The sequence below is a fragment of the Petaurus breviceps genome, unplaced genomic scaffold, assembly GCF_028583685.1.
Source record: "Petaurus breviceps papuanus isolate PSGF00001 unplaced genomic scaffold, PetGlider_PUasm1.0 90721, whole genome shotgun sequence".
NCBI classification, from domain to species: Eukaryota; Metazoa; Chordata; class Mammalia; order Diprotodontia; family Petauridae; genus Petaurus; species Petaurus breviceps.
In genome coordinates this window covers 3481253-3504422 of record NW_027187322.1, presented here as the reverse complement: position 1 = coordinate 3504422, position 23170 = coordinate 3481253, and the positions used below count along the sequence as shown (strand labels likewise).

Genomic DNA, 23170 nt, shown 5'->3' with positions numbered 1-23170 from the left:
AACAAATTGCAGGGAAAAGCTGCTGGCCTTGCCTGTTCCAAGTCCCAGGTGGTGGTCCCTAGTGCTGGCAGCAGGTGCTTAACTATGTACTTGTTTTGCCCAACGGACAGAACACAAGCTCCTTGAAGAAAGGTGCTGTTTGGGTTTTGGCTTTCAATCCTCAATGCCTAACATACTGTAGGTGCTTAATAAATGCTTAATGACTGATGGTTCCAACAGGCAAGAAACAATGAACATAAAGCGCTTCCTAAACATCAAGCATTACACTGCTCTGTTCAGACTGATCCCACTCTGCCACTCCGCCATAGAGCTGTCTATGATTCTGTTCCCTTCAATACCATCTGTCTCCCAAGAAAGATGACTTCCCAGCAAGGGAAATGGGCCTGGTAGGTGGTGAGTCCAGAATGGGGGCAGAGCTAAGAGCCCAGAGCTGTATCAGGTGGCCAGAGGTGGGCTGGTGGCCTGGCTTCCTGACAACTGGGCAGGGGCTACAGCGCTGAGACTGCCAGATCAGGCAAGAGGCAGGCAGGGGCCCATCAACTGCCTGCTGAGTAGGAACCATAGTATATCACTTGCCTCCGGCTGGGATATAGCCCATTCCCAAGGCCTCCAGGGGCCACTGCCCCTTTTTCTTCTGTTTTCCAACAAAATTCAAAGGGAAGGAGAGGGAGGGAATATGACTCAAGTCACAGAAAACCACTCCTGGTTATTTTTTCTCCTTCAGATCCTTAACACACATCCAGAAGCAGTTAATTAAGTGAACATGACTGGGGTGAATGTGAGGAGCATTAAGGGGAAAATAAAAAGCAAGAAACCTTTTATTTTGTGTTCCATCTTCTCTGACAGGATATTCTTCTGAAATCCCCAACATTCTGGCAGACAGAACACCACAAGAACTCTTTATAAAACCTTAGAAGCCTGGGAGCTAAGTGTGATCACACAGGATTTAATGGCTAACAGTATCCTAGGAGTTGAAAGGCCTGAATTCAAGTCCTTGTTCTATCAATGACTCAATTATGAAATTAAATCACAGGCATGGTGATGATACTAGCTTCTGATCTACCTCATAAGAGCAAGATAATGTTTACAAAACGAGCTCTAGGAGGAAAAGGAAGTGCTCGACAAGTTAACAGATTCTCTCTTTGTAAGGGCAGCAACATCTCAAGCAAAGAACAAGCTCTCAGATCCCAGAGTTACCACTGGGAGCTTCTCATCCTCTAGTGAGCAGGCCTGAGCCTGTCGGACCTCTAACCACCTGAGCACACCACTCCTAGTTTCCCTGGCCAACAACAAATCAATAAAGTAAAAAATATCAAAAAGCACTCTCTGACAGCGCAGAGGGGTGAGGTGCAGGGAAAAGAAGGGGAGCAATGAGTTATTTGAACCAGACACCATCAGCTAATCAATAGCCACTACTAGCTCAAGGGCTAATATGCTAATCCAGCCTGGTACACAAAAAGGAAGGCACATTCTCCTCTGATCTTGTAAAAACACTCTTAAAACTAGCTTAGTGGTGATTAGCAAAATTTTTAAAAACCCTCCAATAACTAGATTACATTAATAATAATTAATAATGAAATGGGGTAAGATATAAAGGTAGAGCTGGGAAAAACAGGACAATAAAACAATAAGACAAACAAATTTAAATATCTATTCTCACCAAATAGATATTTGTAGTGAAGGACCCATTGTTGTGGATGGTGTAGGACAATGGAAAACTTAAAGACAGGACTGACTATAAAATCAAGCTGCATTTTCTATAAATATAAAAAACATATATTTATTCTTCAAAATAGCCTTTCAATGATGTTCTCTTTACCCCAAACATTTTGGGAACTCCTGAAATTGCCTTCTGGACCAGTTTGAGACACTAGAGAAAATCAGTCACATTCTTTTAGAGCTACACTTGCATACACCGTCAATGGCACCCAATCACTCATGCAAATACACAATCAAAGAAAGCTGATTAATAAGCCAATGGGATAAATCTTTGAAGTACTATGTCCTTCTAGCCACTTATCTTACCCTTCCCCCAATTTACATTTTCTTTACCTGCATAGCTAGGGCAAATTCTTTACCCACTGAAGTGTTCTGTCTGGGCTCCGCTCTATGTTTAATTAAATGTATAGAAAATGACTACAGTGGGTAGTTTGCATCTCACAGGACCATTTTCCTGGGATAGGATGTCATAAAATATCCCAAGTCAACAAGTATTTAATAAACATGCCCTATGTATGCTGGAGGACAACAAAAGAAGATATGGTTCCTGACTTCCAGACCTTTATACCCTAGCTGAGTACATTCACTTTGTTACTCCCAGGCTCTGGGACCTTCTCCATGTGAAAGCTCCCAACCCCAAGCCATAGCCCAACTACTCCATGCCTTAGTATGAGTGTTGCTATGTTCCAGTGTTGCTAAGGCCAGTTTTCTTTTTTTGGTTTTTGGAGGGCAATTAGGGTTAAGTGACTTGCCCAAGGTCACACGGCTAGTAAGTGTCAAGTGTCTGAAGCTGGATTTGAACTCAGGTCCTTCTGACTCCAAGGCCGGTGCTCTATTCACTGTGCCACCTAGCTGCCCCCTTCTAAGGCCGGTTTTCTAAGGATGAGCTTCTTCACACTTAGTGAGGCTCATCTCCAAATGACAAGCACCATGTCATTCATTGCAGATGGGCCCCTATTTATGGTTGTTTATGGTCAGAAGCATCTGCCAAAGTCTTTAAACCAATGAGATCCCAGGGTCACCATTCTACCACAGGGGATCACGGAGAATGACCTTGGCAGAGGAGTGGATGATATAATATAAAAATGTAACAAATAACCAGAAAACAACATAAATCAGTCAATCAATCAGAAAGTATTTACTAGGCCAGTATCAGGTACACAGTACATAGACAAAAATGAAAAACCCTGCCACCAGGAAGGAAATAACAGATCCACATATATGACCATGCAATGTATGTAACAAGATGACTGCGCTTTCTAGCCTGCATAATTGGGAGAACAATGGTGCCATCGGGAGGAAAAGCAGAAGCAAAAAGGCAAACGAAGGGAAGATGCAGACTTGCTACATTTGAGATGAAAGTGAACATCCAAGTAAACTATTCCAGCATACAGAGACCCATGACTGGAATTCTTGGGAGAGGTCAGGGCTGAGATTTTGGAGTCAGGACAAACAGTCCAGAGTTAAAGCCCTGAAAAAGGATGCTCTCTCTAAGGGAGAGACAAAGCTACAGACTGGGCTGCGTGTCACATCCATATTTGGGAAATACGAGGTCAAATAACAATCATAGAAGATAGGGAATTAGAGAAACAGGAAGACAAAGAAAATACTGTGACACTGAAATTCAGCCTTACATCAGTAAAATACTCAGTTACCCAGTATTCTGTAAAGGTATCTGAGGTTTCTTGAACCAGAAAAAAAATGTAGCTTGACATAACTTTGAGAGCGAAAGCTGAAAAATAATGAAGATGACCAGCTGGATGGCTGTAGCAGATCAGTTCCCTTAGACTGAAGTCTGGCTTTCTTACTCCAGGCATGGATACAATAAAGGAAAGAACTGAAAAACTGACTACAAGCTTTGGGGGAGACCCAGAAACTTGCTGGTTAATGAATCAGACACCAAAATTTCCTGATGAAGCTAATCAAACTGGGGAGGATTGATAAATGAGCTACTTTAAAGTACTTTCACATTAAATGTCACAAAAATGCCAAATAACAAGGCTGATGATGTGAATGGGAGCAGTGGTCAGGCACATGGAGGTGGGACCCTGGGGTTCAGCATGTGGAGGCGTCACAAACCCCATTCCCAAGGAGCAGGGCTCAGGTCCAAATGAATGTGAGCAGAGAGAAGGCACAGAGTAGGAGTGAGGAGGGAGGAAATTTGGGTTCAGGACAAGGACTACCAGTGTGACCCCAGTGCATCAGTTAATGCTCAGCACACCAGGTCACCTCTGCAGTACAGCCATTATACCACCCACTCCCATCCATACTGTGGCAACAGAAAATTTCATGAATGAAATTGCTTTGAGTTAGGTAAAATTCCAGATATTTTGGCATAGATTAAAAATGGCAAAAGAAAGAATGAGTGGTCATAAGCTTGTGCTAGTGTAATAAATGTTTACCCTGCAGCAATTTGCTGCCTTCTTCCTAACAGCCTAAGCACAAGAATGATGATGATGATGATGAAGGCACTGCCCTCTTGGAGCCCCACAGCTTCAGTCTCACAAGCCCTTCCACAATATGCATGCACAACACTGGGTGTGATCACAAACCCAGGACTGGAAGGGACCCCAAAGGTCATCCAGGCCAAACCCCCTTGTTTCCTTCACACCACAATGTTACCCGATTGGGTATTTTAGTGTCACACTTTTTCGATATTATTTTCTTGAACTGAAAGTACCTTTCAAATATTACCATAACAGGTCTTATTTGGGGAGGTGCATGTTTCACATCTCTCAGGCTTTTTAAAAACAGGGCACATTTTATATGAACGGATGCTGAGTGAGGGGAGCAGAACCAAGAAAACACTGTACACAGTAACAGCCATGTTGCCCGATGATGGACCTTGCTAGACTTCTCAGCAATGTAAGGACCTAAAACATTTCCAAAGGACACACAGTGGAAAATGCCATCCATATCCAGAGAAAGAACTATGGAGTCAGAATGGATGCAGAGTGATGCAGACTATTTTCTTTTTTTGTTTTGTTTTTTTTCTTTCTCATGGTTTCTCCCATTTGTTATAATTCTTCTACACAACATGACTAATGTGAAAATATGTTTAATAGGCATGTATGTATAAAGCCGGTATCAGATTGCAGGCTGTCTTGGAGAGAGAGGGAGGAGGGAGGGGGCAGAGATGGGGAAGGGAGGGAGAAAAATTTTAAACTTATGGAAGTAAAAGTTGAAAACTAAAAATAAATAAATTAAAATCTTTTTTAAAAGCAGGGTACATTTGTGATGAACAATGAAAGGCCTTAACAAAAAGGCTACATTAGATTCAATGGGAGTTACGTAGAAACTGAAGTTTTATTAATCTCATAAACCCTATTTAGTGATAGTTGATTTGGTAAATTGTATTCCCTTCAAAGGCTCAAACTTAAGCACTTTGATCAAATGAAATCTCAGCTGAATCTTGGGTAATATATTTAGTTCTTTCTCCTCTACAGAGTTGGGCACTGTGGCTATGGAACGTCACATGTGCTTTCCGATCTGGCCCTTCTTTTTTTTTTTGGTCTCATACTTAAGAGGCAGATCATAATAGAAGACAAAGTACTGGTCTTGGGAGTCAAGGAAATCTGGGTTTAAATCCCACCTCCTACACTATGCAATCTGAGAGAAGACCCTAACCCTAATTCTCTGGGCCTCAGTTTCTTCATCCGCAAAATCAAGAGAGGGACATGATCATCTCTAAATCCATGATCCCATTATCCAGTGAGTCTTTTTTATTCTTAGTTGCAAGGAATGAGTGATGAAAATTAAAATGAGTAGGGAGAATAAAAAATTAACCTTGGGAAAGACTTATAGTCAAACTCCATGCCTTTACTCTCAGTATTCCCTGGGCCTGGAGTGTTCTGGGAAACAATTCTCTCCCTTTCACCTCTTGAAGGCTTACTACCTTTCTGAAAATGCAACCTCTTTCAGGAAACCTAAAACTCCCCGGTAAGAAATGATCTTTCCTTGGTTCTTGAATAGTCCTTTGTACTTGTCTTAATATTTTTATATATTCTACTTTTGTACTATAACTCTGGATAATTATCATATTGTCAATTTGTATATTCCATATTTCCCCTACAGGATTGTATGTAAACTCTAAAAATAATAACTATGCCTTAATTGCATTTTTATCTCCTTAATCACCTAATTTAATAACTATTTAATAAATGGTCAATGAATGAATGGAAAATCTTAACTCAAATTTATAATAGTGCTTTATGAGGCTTTACAAAATGTTTTTCTCATGCCAATCAATAAATTCTTTGTGCATTTAAAAAAAATTAAAATGAGTCCATTAAAAAGATATCAATAAAAATATTTGAGAAAAATCTTAGTTCCATCAGCTCTCATCAGAACCCAATGAAATACTGAGATGAAAAAGAAAGACGTTCTCGAGGCCATAAGGCTTCCCTTCTTTGGAACATGGCTGCTTTCATTTGAGCTAACGTCACCTAACAGGCATGATCCCATCCTCAGCTACTTGGTGAAGGGGATAAGAAGGAATCAGTTGGCTCTACTAGCCGTGTCTCTTCTGGCAAACACTTGACCTACGTCCCTCACAGAGGCACTTCCTGGTGGAGCTCAGATTCGAATCTCACTGCCCTAGTCAGTAAGACAGCTCTGACTCGAAAAGACCCCAATCGTGGGCAAGTTGCCATTTCCAATAATTCTCACCCCACCAAAAATACAGATAAAACCAGAGGGATCAGAAGCAGAGCCCACCATTAGGGAGAGGTTAATTTGGAATTTGTTATTTACCTTTTAGGAACTGCTTGGACACTAAGTCATCACAAACGCTTCCTACAAAGGCAACTGTAAGAAAGCACAAAATACATAAAACATCATCAGAAAAAGAACTTTGAAACTGGTTCTATTTAAAGCAGCAAAATGAATGGGCAGAGATTAAGTATAAATATAAGAGACACATAACAGCTAGCATTCATATAGCAATTTAAAGGGCTCAGGTAAAGAGATGAACTGTTAAGTAAAAATCCCAATACTATGTTATGCTCTGAGGTATGTATCCACCACAAGCACAGCTCTGGCCAGACCATGTTGTGGGGATGATCCCTGATGGCTAACTGTTAATCTCAAGTTCAGTGCCTTAATTGCTTCTTTCAGATACCAAAGGGTTATGGGAAAACTGCAACGTGTAGCCAGTCACCAGAGCATTTCATCCAATTACACCACTCTAGGATAATAACCAATTTAAGGGTCTGGCCCTCATTTTCAGGTTATACAGGCAGAAAGGAAGTCAGTTCCTATTAAACAAATTTATAAAGTATGTCTCTCTACCAGCTTTACTATTTCAGAACTGAAAGGCAAACTATTTAATGGGATTATTAGAAGTCTCTGCTATGTATTCAAACCTAGGCCAATGCCTAGACTGGGAGAGGGGAACCCTTGGCCTTTAGGCCACAGGTGGCTTTCTAGGTCCTTGAGTGTGACCTCTTGGCTGAGACCAAGTTTTACAGAACAAATCCTTTAACTAATGGATTTGTTCTGTAAAGTTTGGATTCGGTCAAAGGGCTATACACAAGGACCTAGAGGGCCACATGTGGCCCCCATGTGGCCTCAAGGCCACAGGTTCCCCATCCCTGGCCTAAACATTTAAAGGGGAAAAGCTGGCCAGCCTCTAGGCCCTTAAAATAATATTATTAATAGCTGACATACATAGCATTCTAGCCTGACTTACATGGTTTCATCTGATTCCCACAACCACCTACCACAAAAGTAATGACGATGTGATCATCCCCATTTTATAAATGAAGAACTGGGATATGCTAAATGCCTTGTCCATGATCACAGAGCTAGTAAGTAGCAGGGCCAGGATTCCATCTCAGGTGTCCTTTAGTGAATATTCCCCAGTAAACCCTACAAACCTCAAAAGACCTGGGCTTCAGTGACAGGGAAAAAAGCAGAGAAGAGAGAATTCTTGTGTCCCCTCCATGGAAATGTCATCTGAATTCTGTGTTCTTGTTCAGGTCCAGGCTAGATGAGAAAGCCTCACAGGGTCCTTACAGCTCGGAGACTCTGTCCCTGTATTATGCTAATAGCACAATGTGCTCACTGTCCTTCAAGCACAAAGATAATGCTCCATGACCCCAATCAGCAGGCTAGATGCTTTGAAAGGCATTAATGAATATATCTGTCAAAGCATCCTGGTATTACCAAGAAAGAAAAGAGAATATACTCAATTCCCAGTTCTTTGTGGGTAGATCATTCCATTGAGGAAATATTCCAGTTGCTCCCTATCCTGGGCTTTCCGACCAGGTCGTACAGGCTTTGCAGCTACTGTGCACACCATTCATCCCCTGTCCCTCAGCCCTAAGACGGGTGGCTCAGTCAGGCGCCTAGCACCATGTGCCAGGGCTTGGGTAATGGCTGGGCACACAAAGAAAGGAATAAACAGTCCCTGGGCGTGTCTCTGAAGCCCGTTCTCTACTTGGACATTCTGGTCCTGGAATGACTGTGTGCTTATCATCACCGCCATAAGCGTGCTTCCCTAAAACATAAAGGAGCGTAGCCCAGGACAGACTTTCACTGTGCTCCTATCGGACACCTAAGGAGCAAGCCAAAAAAAAGAGTAGTGCTGAAATGGTCAGTGTCTGAGGGCTAAAGAAGCTTGTAAGTGTTTCAGTCAAACATACAGCAAAGTGATGGGGCAGGAGCCCATGACTTAGAACAAAGGCTGAGGAAACTGCAGGCCCCTGACAAAAGGAATGAACTGAGATGTCCTCAAACTAGCTAAAAGCCAAGATGATCAATGTGTGAACTGATGATCTCTCAATTCTTCCTTCTCCCTAAGGCTCACCTTTTTCTGAAGGGGCTACTCCAAGCTAAATGCCTGAGGCAATAACCCTATGCTGGGGAACACATCCTAATAGCCCATCACCCAATATCTGCTGAGTAACCATTTGGGCAGAATGGTGGCCCCATGACAGGTCTGAATCACGCAATCATCACAAGCATCAAAAATAAAGAGATGCAATTTGAGGCTGACAAATTAAAAATCTCAAAGCAAGCTTTAACTGTAACAAAAAAAAAATGTAAAATAGGACGAAACACAGAAACTCAGCTCCTTTTGCTCAACTTACTGGTTGTCACATAATGAAAAGGGTCTGCTCGATGTTTTGAACTTGAATCTTCTATGGAAATAAACAGCTCCCCTTCCAACAATGCTTCCCGGCTTACTCCTGCAACTTCCCTCTTCCAGTGAATAATTATGCATTTCAAAATCTGAAAAGATCACAACTCTGAGGAAGGGCTTAACTTGTATTAGACATCAGGGTAACAATAAATGGTACATTATAACATTTCCAATGATAAAGTAGTAACATCTGGAGTTTGAATACTATACTGCCTGTTTATACAAGCTCCAATGACATCAGTTCTGAGCAGAGATGGTATGTCTGAACCAAAAGCCACCAAAGGAACTGAGACATAAAAGACGGTGTTTATCATAGTCCCATAGCATAGGAAACAGAGCCAAATTAACTTATATTAAAAGCTTATCTGGTCACAACAATTATGGTATGTCATAGGTAGGAAGGAACTGAAAATTTTTTTTATTATTATTAATTAAAGGCAACACAGGTAATAGAACAGGGTTGTGATCATCAATATTGTTTCTCTGAATCACTCTAACCATCCCTCATGAGTATATTATAATTAGTCATTTATTCTTTCTCATAGCATCAGTTCATTTGCAGTGAACATGAACTGATTCCATTTAAAAAAACAAAACAAAATATGTCTATAATTTCTAGATCCTTCATGGTTTTTCTGATAAAACACTGAATATTTAAAAAATAAACTTAAAACAGGAATAAAATTTTCCAATACTATTACTATTTGTGTAATATATTACATTTTTCTACAACACTAAAAGAGAGCTGTTATCCAATTTCAGTTTTTGCTTCCAATAGGACACTCAGAAGAGGGTGGTCCAACAAGGCAGGGACAAAAACCAGTGGATGAAGAAGACACATTTGCCCCTATGTGTCTTGCTGGCATACATACAGCCCATTGAGGTAATCCATCAGCATATAAATGCTGAACAGGTTACTGAAGACAATGAAGGGAAATGGCTCCCAACATGAACAAGGAAGAGACTACTAGCCTGCCTGTATTGTATATATTATTGTCAATGATCTCACAAGTCATTTTCTAAAATATCTGCATTCTTACTTCTCATGACTGCAAATTACAGGTTCACTGTGATCTCCTGGAAAGATGCAAAGTAATCATCAATCATGACTTATGTTAAAGCAGCATAAGAGAGAGTGGCAAGGAAATGAATGACCCCAAATGGAGAATAGCCATTCACATAGGAATAGGGGTGAAAGAGGGTCACAAGTCATTAAGGGCTGGAAGAAGAGCTCTTAAGTATTGAGTAAATGCACTGTGGAAAAGCACGGACAGAAGGATTGCACACGATGAGAAGTCACAGGTGGATTTCAGTCTTCCCCAAAGGTGGGGGGTATCTACCCTGATGAGGTCATTAATCCAGCAAAGTATGGAGTCTTCTACCAAGGCATTCCACTTCTGGCCTCCATGAGACAAGACTGTGAAAGGAGCAAGACCTCTCTGGGCCTCGGTTTTCTCAATTACAAAACAGAGGAGTTAGGGGAGATGGATTCTGAGGTCCCTATTCGCTGTATATCAATATTCCTATTAGACTTGGCATAGCTGGGGGCGAACAGGTGACACAGTGAACAGAGCACCGGCCCTGGAGTCAGGAGGACCTGAGCTCAAAAACGGCCTCAGACGCTGGACACAAGTACTAGCTGTGTGACCTTGGGCAAGTCACTTAACCCCAACTGCCCTCCAAAAACAAAAAAAAACCAAGACTTGGCGTGGCTAATGAGAAGGAAATTGGGTGGGTGCCTTGCAGTGGCGTGAGGCTGAATTTAAGGAGGACAACTATGGCAAAACGTGTGAGAACTCCATGAAAGCAGGAAGGAGAATAATCTGCTGGCCCATGTCCTCCTGTTCAGTTCGGATGCGAGCAGAATAAACGGAAGGCGCAGACATTTTAAGACAAATCAACGGGAAGGCCCTGGAGTGGAGAGTGGGGCCTCGGGAGGGAAGCGCTTAGCGAGGCAGGGGAGCAAGACAAGCGAAAGGAGGGGGCTCGGAAGCAGCAACGCTGACTGTGATGGGCTTACTAGGCCCTGATGATTGGCCGACGCGGGCACAAGTAACTTTTTTTTAAACAAGGCTAAAAGAGGGTAAAGACCAAGGACCGGGACGCAAGGGCATGGTCCGTGGAGCAGCGAATGCGCACAACCACTCCGGAAAGGGCCCCGGAATTAAGCGCGTAAAGCGGCCAAACCAAACCGTCCGAGATGCGCATCGCCTGGGGCAAGGCACCAGAAAACCCCGGCCACAGGCTTCCGGGAGAAGGCACGGCGTCACGTGCGCGCAGTGACGTCACTCGGCACCGTGAAGAACCTGCGGGGGCGCGCACGCGCGTGCTACGGCGCTCCCCAGGCCTCATCACTTCTTCTCTCACTTGGTCTGTGGGGGGGCGGGAGAGGGGAGATCTGGGTGACGTGAGGACCGAAAAGGCAGACAAAAACGGCCCCTTGCAAAAAGGCCGAGAGGCTCCCGCCCCATCCGCCCCGCCGCGCCACCTTCACCTCACACAACGCCCTCGCCTCCATCGCCCACGACGCCGCCGACGCCTCCTCACGCGGGCGTCTCTCCCGCCGCGCGCCCGCGCCTGCGCACCAGCGGCCGACTCCGGCGCGTGCCTCTGACGCCCCGCCCCCACGGCCGGGGGCTCCGCGCGCCTGCGCGCTCGGCTCTTCCTCTCGCGAGCGCCGCCTTGCCCACTCCCCTCCGCCCGCCCGAGCTCCAGACGGAGGCCGAGGCCGAGGCGGAGGCGGAGGTGGAGGCGGGGTAGGCGGGGGCCGGAGGAAGGAGGCGGGGGGGGGCGGGGCCGGAGGGAGGCGGGCCGCCCCGCAGCTCCGCCCACCAGCCCGCCTCCGCGGGCGCCCGCTGTCGAACCGGGCCGGGCCAGCCCCGGCGCCGAGGGGGCCCCGCGGGCCGGGGTAGGGATGGCCGGGCGCCGGCCGGGGCTGGCTCTGGGGGCTGCCCGCGGGCGGCGGCGGGGGCGGGGGCGAGCGGCCCCGGCGGACCAGCGCAGCCCGTGACCCGTGTGACCTGTGACCCGTGACGCCGCCGGCAGGTGCCAGGTGAGCGAGGCCGCGCCCCTGGAGGGGGGAGGGGTCGGTCTGGCCTTGGCCGTGTCGGGCGCGATTCGCACCCAGGCCCTCCCTCCATCACCCTCCCCGGACCTGGGGCTCGTTCCGGGGCTCTCAGTCAGGAAGAGGGAGGAAGGACTTGAACTCGCGTCCTGTCGGGACTGTCGGCTCCGCCAGACCCTGCCAGAGGGGGCAGGGAGGGATGGAGGAGTGGGGGGAGAGGGATAGGAAGAAGGAAGAGTGGAGGAGATGGAGGAGGGGGAGGGAAGAGGGGAGAAGGCAAGAAGATGGAGGATGGGGAGAGAAGGGAAGATGGAGGGGAGGGGAGAGGAGAGGAGCTGCTTCTGGAGCCTTCCCCTTGGGGGGCATCATGGGAGCCCTGCATGGGTCACCCAGAAGCGGGAGAAGGAGGGAGGGGGCTGGTGTGGGGCTTTCAGGGTTATCGGGCTTGGCCGCCCAGGCCGCTGGCCCAGCAAGGGGTGCGTGGGACCCCCTTCCCGTGAGCTCGTGGCTTCATGAAGGGTTGCCCCAGATTTCTTCCTCAGCTCCGTGCTCCGGGACCTGGGGCGTGGCCAGCGCGCCTTGGTGCCCTTACCTTGACTCAGAGCAGAGCCATCCAGGCTCTGGCGCCGGTGGGGTCTTTGATGGTGACGATGAGGGGGAAGGTCCATTCAGAAAGTCCCTACTGTGTGCCAGGCACTGTGCTACACGCTCTGTAGCTGTTATCTCGTTTGATCCAAATCTTGGCAGGAAGGAAATGGAGGCAGACAGGTTATGTGACTTGTCTGGGGCCACACAGTTAGTGTCTGAGATTAGATTGGAACTCAGGTCTTCCTCTTTCCAGGTCCAGGTTCTATCCACTTCGGTGCCAGATGGATAGGCTAGCTGGGGCTAGAACCCAGGTTACTAGGTCTTGGGTCTCCAGCTCCCTGGTGGCCCAGCCTGAGGTGGGGCTGAGTCCAGCACTGATGAGAAGGACCTTGATCTGTGTGCCCTTGTCTAAGCATTCAGGGTGAGGGCCCCCGTTTGTTAAGGGAACAACCCCTGGGGACATCAGTGACAGAAGCAGCCCCCAGGGGGCTTAGAGATGCAGCAGGGCTGCCACAGCTAGTTCTCCTCCCTAGACCCAGCTTATAGCAGTAACTGGTGTTACTGGCACTGCAGGAACCTCACGAGAGCCCTGTTGGGGAGTTAGTTCATATGTTATCACTACAGTTGAAGAAGCCAAGGTACCCAGAGTCCCATAGCTATCAGTGGCACCGTTGGGACATGACTTCCCCCGGCTTTTTCTGTTGGAATTCTCCCTTTTTCAAGCCTTGGTTCAATCCCACTCACACACTCCCCTTTTGTCTCCTATGCTGCCCTCCTCCCAGCTTTGTTCTCACGCTCTCCTGCAGGATCCCCAGGGAAGAGGCCAAGGCAGGAAGGGAGAGATGTTCCTGAGGACACTGACCGGGAAAGCTTAGGATCGAGGAAAATGAGGTCTTCCCAAGGACTGGGTGAGGGTCAAGGGCTGAACCAGCTCCTGAGAGGCCTCGTCTCCCCACCAGGAGTTGGAAGGGGTTAACAGAATCAGGTCCTGAGCAAAGCCTGCCCCCCACCACTTCCCATAACCGGGTTTCCTGAAATGGAGCAAGTCCCAGATGCCTCTCAACTAATCACATCCCTGGCAATGGGGCCATGCTGCTCAGATTAGCTCAGCCCTTCGCATTCCTGAGGCCCTCTCCACCTGGAGCCCAGAATCTAGGGCAGCCAAACCATTCACCTAGCCCTGCTTTGCTGTTGGGATCAGAGGCACCTGTTTCCTTGGGCTTCTAGGAAGGATCATGGGGGCACCACAAGGCTAGGGTGGTCCCAATATTTGTGCTAGTATGTGGCGAACAGAGGGCAGAGGATGCTTTTGTCTTTCTACCCCTTGTTGCAGTGACCACATACCACAGGTTGATGGGTTCAGCTCCCTGCTTTCTCAGGGGCTGCCCAGGGACCTTCCCCCCTCCCTGTCCCCATCTCCCTCTCTAGTCTTTACCCTGATTTAGGAGACCATCGGAAGCATCACCCAGTAGTTCCGCTCTCGTGACTGACTCTTTCTTTTGTCCATAGGCAGGGCTGGATCTGTTTACCATTCTGCTGTCTGCTAGCAGGGAAGGACGTATTCTTTGTTGAATGTGGTCCCTGGAAACCTGGGAGACCAGTTTACTTATCAAAAGAGGTGCAGGGAGCCATGGCCCAGCAGAGTTGGGTCTAGTTCTCTGGAGCCGACTCCAGAAGCAGGAGATGGAAAGGGTAGGGAGTAGCGCTTTGTTCTGGATGCACTCTCCCCCTTCTGGATTCTCTGGAGTTGGTGATCATTGTTCCTATTTCATCATTTCAGTCATGCTCAACTCTCCGTGGCCCATTTGGGGTTTTCTTGGCAGAGACACTAGAATGGTTTGCCATTTCCTTCTCCAGCTTATTTTACAGATGAGGAAACTGAGGCAAGCAGGGTGAAGTGACTTGCCCAGGGTCACACAACTAGGAAGTGTCTGAGGCCAGATCTGAACTCAGGAAGAAGAGTCCTGACTCGCAGACCCAGCGCCCTAACCACTGGACCACCAGGCTGTTTCTCCTGCCTTAGGAGCAGATCTGTCCTCCTCCAACCCTCAGTCTCCCTCTGCCATACTAAATAAAGTATATTTACCAAAAATTGAATAAGCTGCTATCCAGAAAAAAAGCAACCATGGGGCAGTGTTACTGGGGACCTGGGTATCACCCCAAGCTGCTTTGTCCATTTGCCCAAATCCCCATTTCCTCATTATGAGGATCTGCACTGGGCATTGCATTCATAGAGGGCACTCTTGGAAGCAGAAACGCCCCAACTCTGAGTCTTAGGGAGCTGCCTAGAGCCCTGAGAGGTTAAATGCCCTGGAGGTAAGCATCATAGCCTGTGTGCACCAGAGGCAGGCTTGAATTCACAACCAGCTCTCTACTCACTATGCCATATTGCCTTCCTCCCGGAGGAAGAATAATGTTCATTCACGAGACACTTTCTTGCAGGGATATGCTGAGAATCACCTCTACAAAGATTGTGTGATTATTTAGAGAAACGCTTCAGAAGCGTGTTGTTATAGCTGAACATGGCTGACTGCCCTCCACAGGAACTGGGCGCTGGCTGCAGAGATGTCCCAGGGGGGGCACTCTGGAGGGGGTCACATCCAATAAGATAATTGCATTCTTCCATGAAGAGGAAAATTATAAAGCAGATAATCGCCCCTTAATTTACTTGGGGTTTCCTTCAAGTGAGACAGAGCTAGGTTTGAAATAACATGTAACTGGAGGAGTTGCATGATCTCTTGGGATTCTCATGACCCTGAGAAGATTATGGCCAGGATTTCCCCATTACGGATAAGGGACCAGGGGTTTTTGAGAGACCAGATGCTGCCTCTGTGTTCACATAGCAGTTGGGCACCAGGACTCCCCCAAAGGCCCCTCTTGACAACAAGGCCCTGGGGTTGTGCCTGTGCCCTGTACCACCAGCTGCCAAAATCGGTGTTATAGGCTGTTCCATCAAGGTCTGGTCAGAGGAAAAGCTGAAATAGCTAAGTGCTGAGTGTGTGCTAATGACAATGGGCTTGGCTTCCTATGCACTGAGAAGTAGTGAGGCTTGGGAATAACAAATGTGTTCTTCTGGGCTCAGGCTTGGCTTCTTACACTTGCTGGCTGAGTGACCCTGGGCAAGTCTGCTTATAGGCTCCAGGCACCTGCAGCACTGCTGAGAAAGTGTCAGGATGGAGAGAATTTCCTCCTCTGCTAGGTCCAGTCCCTTCTCGTTTTCTACAGTGTGATCTCATTTCATCCCCACATCCCTGGGTGCAGGAAGCAGTTGTTATAGCCTGTTTTTTAAAATGAGGATACTGGCAGAAGTGGGGGCTCTGGGAGTCACTGACCTCTGGAGGTAATGGAAAATGAACACCTCTGTTCTGTTGTAGGCTCCTGAAGGAGCACATGCAGGAAAGGGGCTGCTGCTTAAGGGTGGGACAGCCCAAGGGTCAGCATGGCAGGAGGAAGAGCCTGGGAAGGACCAAGCAAAACTAGATCAGAGTGTGTTAAAGCCCAGATAAGAAAGGCAGTGGTCAAAGATCCCTTAGCTGAGGCTGTCCCACACTCCATTCCAGCTTCTGAAAGAGCAACTGAATGCACTCCTGTTTATGGCCTGTGTGAGTGACCCTGGGTAAGTCACAGGCACTTCTTGGTCTTCAGGATGGGCTCTGTACGGGTGACCAGAAGTAAGGGACTGTGGGTTAGCATGCTCCTCTTCTCCCACAGTCACACAGCCAGTGTGTGTCAGAAGGGGGATATGAACCCAGCTCTTACTGCCTCTAATTCCAGCCCTCGCTCCCTGGAACAGTATTTGTCCCTCTACTGGGTACAGAAGCCCAAATGCAGACTCAGGTTGGGGGAGAAAGAGGCTGAGAAACTGTTTCTGGTCCAACTCCAGTTTCAGAGCTCAGTACCAGTGACAGCTAGCCTTCGGCTTCAGGCGCAATGGCCAGGGCGGTCAGCTGAGCCTTGCCACTGGGGTTGTGCCTTCCTTAAGGGGGGGAGTGGGAGGAGGACCAGGGTCGAGGCCACAGCCAGGTCCTGGGGGCAGTGTCTTTTTCCAGGGCCCCATGAAACAAAGAAATGCCTAGAACATTGTGTGCCTAGCAAAGCCTGGCGTTCCTGGGCTGGAGATTAAGCTCTGGTTGACTCCCTCCTTGCATTAGAAATCATTCAGATTTGTGCTTGGTCATAGCCTGCACCAGGTGTAGCTGAGTCTTTTGGTGGTCATCCTGATAGCACCTTTCTAGGCCCAATGCTGCTCAGGATTCCAGGCTTGCAGATGATAGTTTGGGAGCACAGACTGAACATGTACAGATAAGGAACGTTGTGAACCAAAACTGGACAAAAATAAAAGTCTGCTAACAAATCACCTTCAGTTTCTCCAGAATAATTAATGAGTCTGCTACTTGAACTGAGCTCCTCCTGTGCACAGGAGCTCCATGGGGTAGCTCTTAGCTCAGAAAACCTCTGCTTTGTGGGGGAGAAGCTAAGGCTACCCACTTCCTCCACGGCAGGGTTACTCTTCTGATGCCAGGAGCACCTCATTGGCATGACCCCTCATCTCAGACTTCAGGTCATCAGGCTTCCAGATTGCTGGGGGGAAGTCATCCTTCACCTGAAAACTCCCCAGCCTTGTGTCTTTCTGCCCTGTGGCCCTAGTCACTCCTTGGAAGAGCTGCCCTCTGGTAGGCCTCGAGCAGGGCACATTCACGTTGCCATGTTGTTTTCTCCAGTCTGGGTCTTGTGCAAAGGCAATCCATGATCCGCTTTATGGAATAGCGTTTAACTTGTTTTGCATTAGTACCGCTTAACAAAGGTAATTCCCTCAAGGTAAGTGAAATATGCCATGACATTTAAAATCTATTGTTTCCAGGAAACTGCCTGCCTTCTGATTGTTAAAAGGTTCATTCAGGGGTTTATCTAAAAGATTCCCTAGATACAGAATAATGTGTGTGTACACTGTGTGCTGATGGGGAGCAGAGTGCTGCGTGGGGCCTTAGCCAGCGCTAGAGTCCGTCACATTCTCCCCGGTCATGGGGACTATGCTCTGCAGGCCCTTCTTGACATCACCAAAACCTCCGGGGCTCTTACCTGTAAGTGGCTGGATATTCCTGGCAGGTGGACTGTAGCTTTAATGATCCTCCCTCCCCCGATAAAGGGCAGCAGCAGAGATGGGCACAAAAGCCACCCTCTGTGTGGATGGGATACGATACGACGGCACAAATCCCCGTGACTGCCCTGTCATCTAGTTCATGTCTTTTCTGTCGTTTTTAAAGTAATGTCTGTTTTTCATGAGCTGCTGTACCGTAGGTCTCAGCTATCTTGGTTTGGCTGTACTGGCCTGAAGTTGTTGCTGCTAAAAACAGGTCTAACAGTTGCTAAGCGCCAAGTCCTATCCATGGGACTGCATGAAGCCAGCTCTTCCTGCCCTGCCCTGGCCAGCAGCAGGGTCTCAGGAAGGTTTTGTTTCGCCCCACTGATTCCTACTTGCCCAATGTCGACCTAGGAAGGCCCCTTGGCCACTGTTACGTTTGTGGATTGGTAACTTCCAACAGTTCAGTCCTAACTTGTGTCAGAGATCCCTGAGACACATTGGGGTCACTTAGCTTCCCTCCTGCCTGGGACTTGAGTAAATGAGTCAGTGCAGTGGGGGGGTGGAAGCCATGGCAGGCCTGTCCTCCTTGAGGGTTGCGCCCCTCAGTGAAGGACAGTGTAGAGGCCAGGTTGAAAGCCAGACCTCGCCCTGCCTTTATCCAGGCATTTCGTGTCATCCCTCTGTGGCTTCCCTTGATCTCTTTAATCTTAAAAAAAAAAAAAAGGCACAGGAATACCAAGTTAGGAATTAAAAGCCACCTTGGCCTCTCCATATTATGCAGTTTCTTACCAGCTGCTAAACATGTGAACCACCATAAGGAGAGAAATCTAAAAATGAAAGGCTTTTTGGATGAGAATTCTGGTCCATTAAACCAGCAGCTCAGACAGCAGAATGCAGAAAGCTGGAGCTTCAGACTCCCCATCTCCCAGCGAGGGGTCCCTTCTCGCTCTTCCCCAGTGGGAGGTGGGCCAGACAGGTCCCCAGCTCCAGCCGCCTTGGCTTATGGCCTCAGGCCACTTAGAAACGCAGAAAGTTCTCAGCCAGAGGAACAGCCTCTCAGCACCAGCCACACAAGGTCTGATGTCAGCATGCGCTTCTTGTCCCAGACCCAGAATCTGGGCCGCCTTTGGGCCACAATTCCCTGAGTTGATAAGTGGGGCTGGGAAGCTGCAGTGAGCGAGGACAGGTCAGAGAGGCTGATTGATGGGAAGGGGGGGAGGTAATGGGAATGCCAGCCCGCCTGCCCGCCTGCCAGCACAGCCTCCCGGAATAATACGCGGAGGGAAGCCGGAGGAAGGGGCCAGAAGAGCTTGCGGGGACGCAGGAGGAATCCTGAAGCGCCCGATCGAAGCCCACTCCCAAAGAGAGCCCTGGTAGGAGGCTCCCAGGGAGTCCCCCCTCCCCCCGGACCCAGGCGACCCCCGCGGTGCGGCTTTGGGCGAGGCTGTTGGGGGGCCGGGACCACCCCCGCGCGCGCCGGGTTGCCATGGTGCTGGGCTGGGGGGCCGGGCCGGGGCTCCAGATGGTGCTGAGCGCCCCGCATCCCGAGGGAGCGGGGGGCGGCTATTGTCCTCCTGCGCCTGCCGCCGCCGCATTCCTGCTGCTCGCGCCCGGCCCGCGCGTCACCGCCGCCGCCACGCGCCCGCACCCGCACGCGGCGCCCGCCGGCGGCTCACTGCCAGCCCCGCGCTCCGCGCGCCCTCCGCTCCGCTCCAGCCTCGCGCGTGTGCCGGGCCGCTGCCCGGCGCTCCGCTCCGCCTCCTCCCCGGCCTCGGCCGCACCGGCGCCGAAGAGCGGCCACCGTCCCCCCGCTCCCCCAAAACTGTGCGGTCCGGCCTGGGGGGGTCCCGTCGTCGATTGATTGCGATCGTGGCCTGGCCGGGCCTCCGAGGTAGGGAGGGCCGGGGAGGAGGGGGAGGCGGCCGTGATGGTGCTGGTGATGAGCTCAGCTTTGTGCATCCGGCGGCGGGGCGCTGAGCCCCAGCTGGCAGGAGCCGGCCGGTGAGGGCTGGGGCTGGGGGGCGGGGAGGAGGGGGGCAGCGCAGGGCTCCTGCTGGATAAAGGGGGCTTCCCGGCCAGGAAGTGGGGAGCAGACCTAGTGACTCCTGCCCGGGCTGCTCTGCCCCTGCCCCTGGTGGGCAGCCCAGTGGGCACTGAGGATATTGTGACTACCGCCCGATTCCATGAGGCGGGTAGGACAGGGGCTTAGCGGTCCTCACCTCTCCCCTCGGGTCTTTCTGCCAAGGAGACCCAAGTGGTTTTGTCGTTGGGACTGCCTCCGATGGCGACGGGTTTCTCTCCAGTTACTGGAGACATGTGTGACTCTGGGCCTGGCTCATTCCCCAGCCCCCCAGCAAGTGTCAGGGTGGCCGTGTGGCTGTGACAGGCATTGTCAGCAGTCCAGGGGAACAATTGGAGACCCTGCTGTCTCCATCAGGGAAAGCAGCCCCTGCTGGGATGGATCTGCCCTCAGATCCTTCTGAAGAAGGGAAATAACCCATAGGGAAAAGTCAAGGCCCTGCCTCTGTGGGAAGGAGCTGGCAAAGGTGAACTTTATGTGTGTGCCTGGGTATGGCCCCTCCGCTGGGCACGGCCCCTCCCCTGGGGTGCTGCTGCCAAGTCCAGTGCTACAATCGTTTCTTTCCATCCACTTTTGCTACAGTTCTGGGAAATCTCCCAAACCGCACCCCATGGGCTCCCATGACGGCTTTTCTTAGATACAGGTTCGACCCTGCCCTAACCTGCTGTCCGTGTTCCTGTAGGCTCTTTTAGCAGCTGCCCTCCTCCGCCCCAAAACCAGCTGCCTTCCCAGGGCAGGAAGACTGGTAGTTTCTGTGTAGGCTGGGTCATCCAAATGGGTGTGGGGGTTGAAAATGGAGTGGGCAATCAGTTCTAAATATGCCCCTCCACTAGTTAACTTTGGCGCACCCTCAGGAGGATTAAAGGACTGGGGAGGGAAGGGCAGAGACAGCTGAGCAGAGAAGCCGGGGTGCCCTCCTGAGAGGGAACATGATGGCTCAGGCACAGAGGCCAGCCGCCAGATTTCAGAGGTGGGATCTGGGCCCTGCACCTGGGTCCTGGAGCACAATCCCACAGGACTCCATGGGCTCCAAGAAGCTTCCTCATTCCCCTTCCTTTGCAGCCACCCTCCACTTTCAGGCTTCGGATGCCTCCCTAGGACACTGTAACTCTCTTCCTTTTCTCTTTCCACCAGCATGTATTTCAAGTCAAATAACTGGCCTGAGGTCCCCATTTTGTGGCACCCTCTGCTCCCCTGCCTAGTCCTCATCCTGCCCTCCACATCTTTCTTGCCATCTAATCCTCCCAAATTCTGTAATGCTTCTGTCCCCCCTCCCCCATCGCCAGCTCTCTCTCCTCCCTTCTTGATTTGGATCCCATTTTAGACTTCACAAACTCCATTTCTTTCTCCTTGTCAGATATTCCTGGCACCGTGTTGGCTCAGTATGTCTCTGGCACATTCCATCATCACTCTGAATCCTGAAGTTGCAGATACAGAAATTCTGCACCCATTTAGACGAGGGGACAACCTGAACTGAAAACCAGAGGTCTGGAAGTTGCCCCTGGGATGATGGGAAGCCCTCACACCTTGGGCTTGTGTGGGCTTAAGCCTCGGAGCTCCCCCAAGCAAAACAGAGTTGCTTTTCATCTTCCTAGGACTCAGTTCTGAGATTTCCTTTGCATAGCCTCAGTTTCTTTCTCTGTAAAATGAGGATAACAGTATTTGTACTACTTACCTTAAAGGGTTGCTATGAATCGTTATATACATGCAAGTCAGGGCTATTTCAGGAGGGCCTTTTCTGAGAACCATTCATTTGATTCTTTCATTCATCAAGTACTCATTGTGCACATATTATACACTTATTGTACACTGAGAATACGAAGGGAAATAATAAGCAAACCCAATGCTGCCCTCAAAGAGCATTGGGAAGAGGAGAGGTACAAAGATAAGTTGATAAAAATAAAGCATTTGGTGGGGGGAGTACCCGAAGAACCGTGGTGATGGAGAAAGAATTGAGAGTTGGTAGCAAAAGGAGAGTAGAGCAAGACAGAGGAAGAGCAGAGGGGTCCAGGGCAGCCTCACTTCAAAATCTGGGAGGCCGGACCTCTGACCAAGCCAGCCTCGAACACCAGAATGGAGAAAAATCGTCTCTGGAAACAGGACCACAGGTGGGCAGGACTTCCATCTAGATCATGGGGGTGTTGATTCAGGAAGAAGTGTGCCTGCTGTGACCAGGAGGTGGAATTTACTCTAGCTGTAAGAATTTAAGCTACTCAGGTCCAGCCTCGAGGTTGATGGCTAAGAATAAGGTGCTGGTGATCCTGTAATCTGGATTAGCTGGTGTGCCCGGGAAGGGTCTGCCCAACACCACCAGAGGCCAGGGGGACACACAGGGTGAGCAGGCATGTGGATCGGTGAAGGGCACATAGGAAGTGGGAGGAGAGACGACAAAAATCAGACTGTGAAAGGGAAAAAGGATTTCTTTGAGACAGGTTTAACCCTGCCCTCCCTGCAGCCTGCCATTCCCTTAGAGAGCTGGAGCCATGTAAGGACACGGGCCCAGAAAGAGCCTAGGGATCTGAGACTGAATAGAAACGCAGATGTAGGGAGGTAAGGAAAAGCCGGAGCTCTGGGTAACACATGCATCCAATCAGTTCTGGAAGCATGGAGGGATCTGAAGATGACAGGACATGGAAAGAAGGGGAGTGTTGAGCAGTAAGGCCAAGAGCCCCAGACGCACACAGAACCACATAGATAGGACGGGGTGGGGGTGCACCTGGGAGCGCCAGCAGACTGAGGCTGGCCCTGACCCACCCTGCTCGGGCAGCCAGGGGCCGAAAGCCCTAGTGGGCTTCATGGGAATAGTAAGGAGTGAGCAGCCCTGCCTTCCCTTAGCTGTTCCTGCTGTGTGCAGGGCAGTGGGGACATAGGGACCAGAAGTGAGTGAGCCCTCTCCTCAAGGAAGCTCCATTCAAATGAGGAAATAGAAGATTCACAGATTTCCAAGGTAATTTGGGGGCCTGGTGAGGGCACTGACTCCAAATTGGGGATATCAGGAGAGGCCTCTGGTAGGAGGGCATACCTCGGGGTCCCAGGAGGCAGAAGGAAGAAGAGAAAGTAAGAAAGAGGTGAAAAGGCAGGAGACTGGACCAGTAAGAGCAAAGAGGCAAGCTGGGCCAGACCCAAGGGTGCTTGAGAGAGAGAAAACACCATCATGACAGTTAGGGCGCTTCACATCCGTTATATGATCTTCACAACAACCCTGTGGGGGTGGGTACTGTTATTATGCCCATTTTATGGAAGGGGAAACTGAGGCCAAGAGAGGTGAGGTGACCTGCCCAGGATCAGGGAGCTAAGAAGGTCCAAGGCGGGATTAGAACTCAGGGCTGAACCCAGTGCTCAGTCTACTGCACTCAGGATCACAGATTTAGAGCTGGAGTGGCTCTTAAAGGCATTTGAATACTTTCACTTTACAGATGAGAAAACTGAGGCATGGAGTGGCTTTAATGCTGTGATCAGTGACTGAGTAGAGATTTGAACTCAGGGCTCCCT

General features: G+C 49.4%; 2 protein-coding genes across 5 annotated transcripts in view; one reads left to right on the top strand and one right to left on the bottom strand.

Moving 5' to 3' along the window:
* The window catches only part of TOP6BL (TOP6B like initiator of meiotic double strand breaks), a 62108-nt gene extending 50628 nt beyond the window's left edge, over nucleotides 1–11480 (bottom strand). The window contains exons 1-3 of the mRNA XM_069066446.1: nucleotides 11358–11480; nucleotides 8811–8952; nucleotides 6472–6525 (exon numbers count right to left, since the gene is read on the bottom strand). Coding sequence (XP_068922547.1) covers nucleotides 6472–6525; nucleotides 8811–8952; nucleotides 11358–11381 — 220 coding nt within the window. The 5' untranslated portion in view covers nucleotides 11382–11480. The remainder of the gene's footprint in view (nucleotides 1–6471; nucleotides 6526–8810; nucleotides 8953–11357) is intronic.
* A 320-nt stretch (nucleotides 11481–11800) lies between these two features.
* The window catches only part of SPTBN2 (spectrin beta, non-erythrocytic 2), a 42029-nt gene continuing 30659 nt past the window's right edge, over nucleotides 11801–23170 (top strand). The window contains exon 1 of one of the 4 annotated variants that reach the window (XM_069066440.1): nucleotides 11801–11915. The gene's annotated coding sequence lies outside the window, so the exon portion shown is untranslated. Of the gene's footprint in view, nucleotides 11916–18762; nucleotides 18785–18812; nucleotides 18972–19346; nucleotides 19490–23170 lie in introns of those variants that run through there. The other 3 variants (XM_069066442.1, XM_069066441.1, XM_069066439.1) reach the window with 3 other exon arrangements.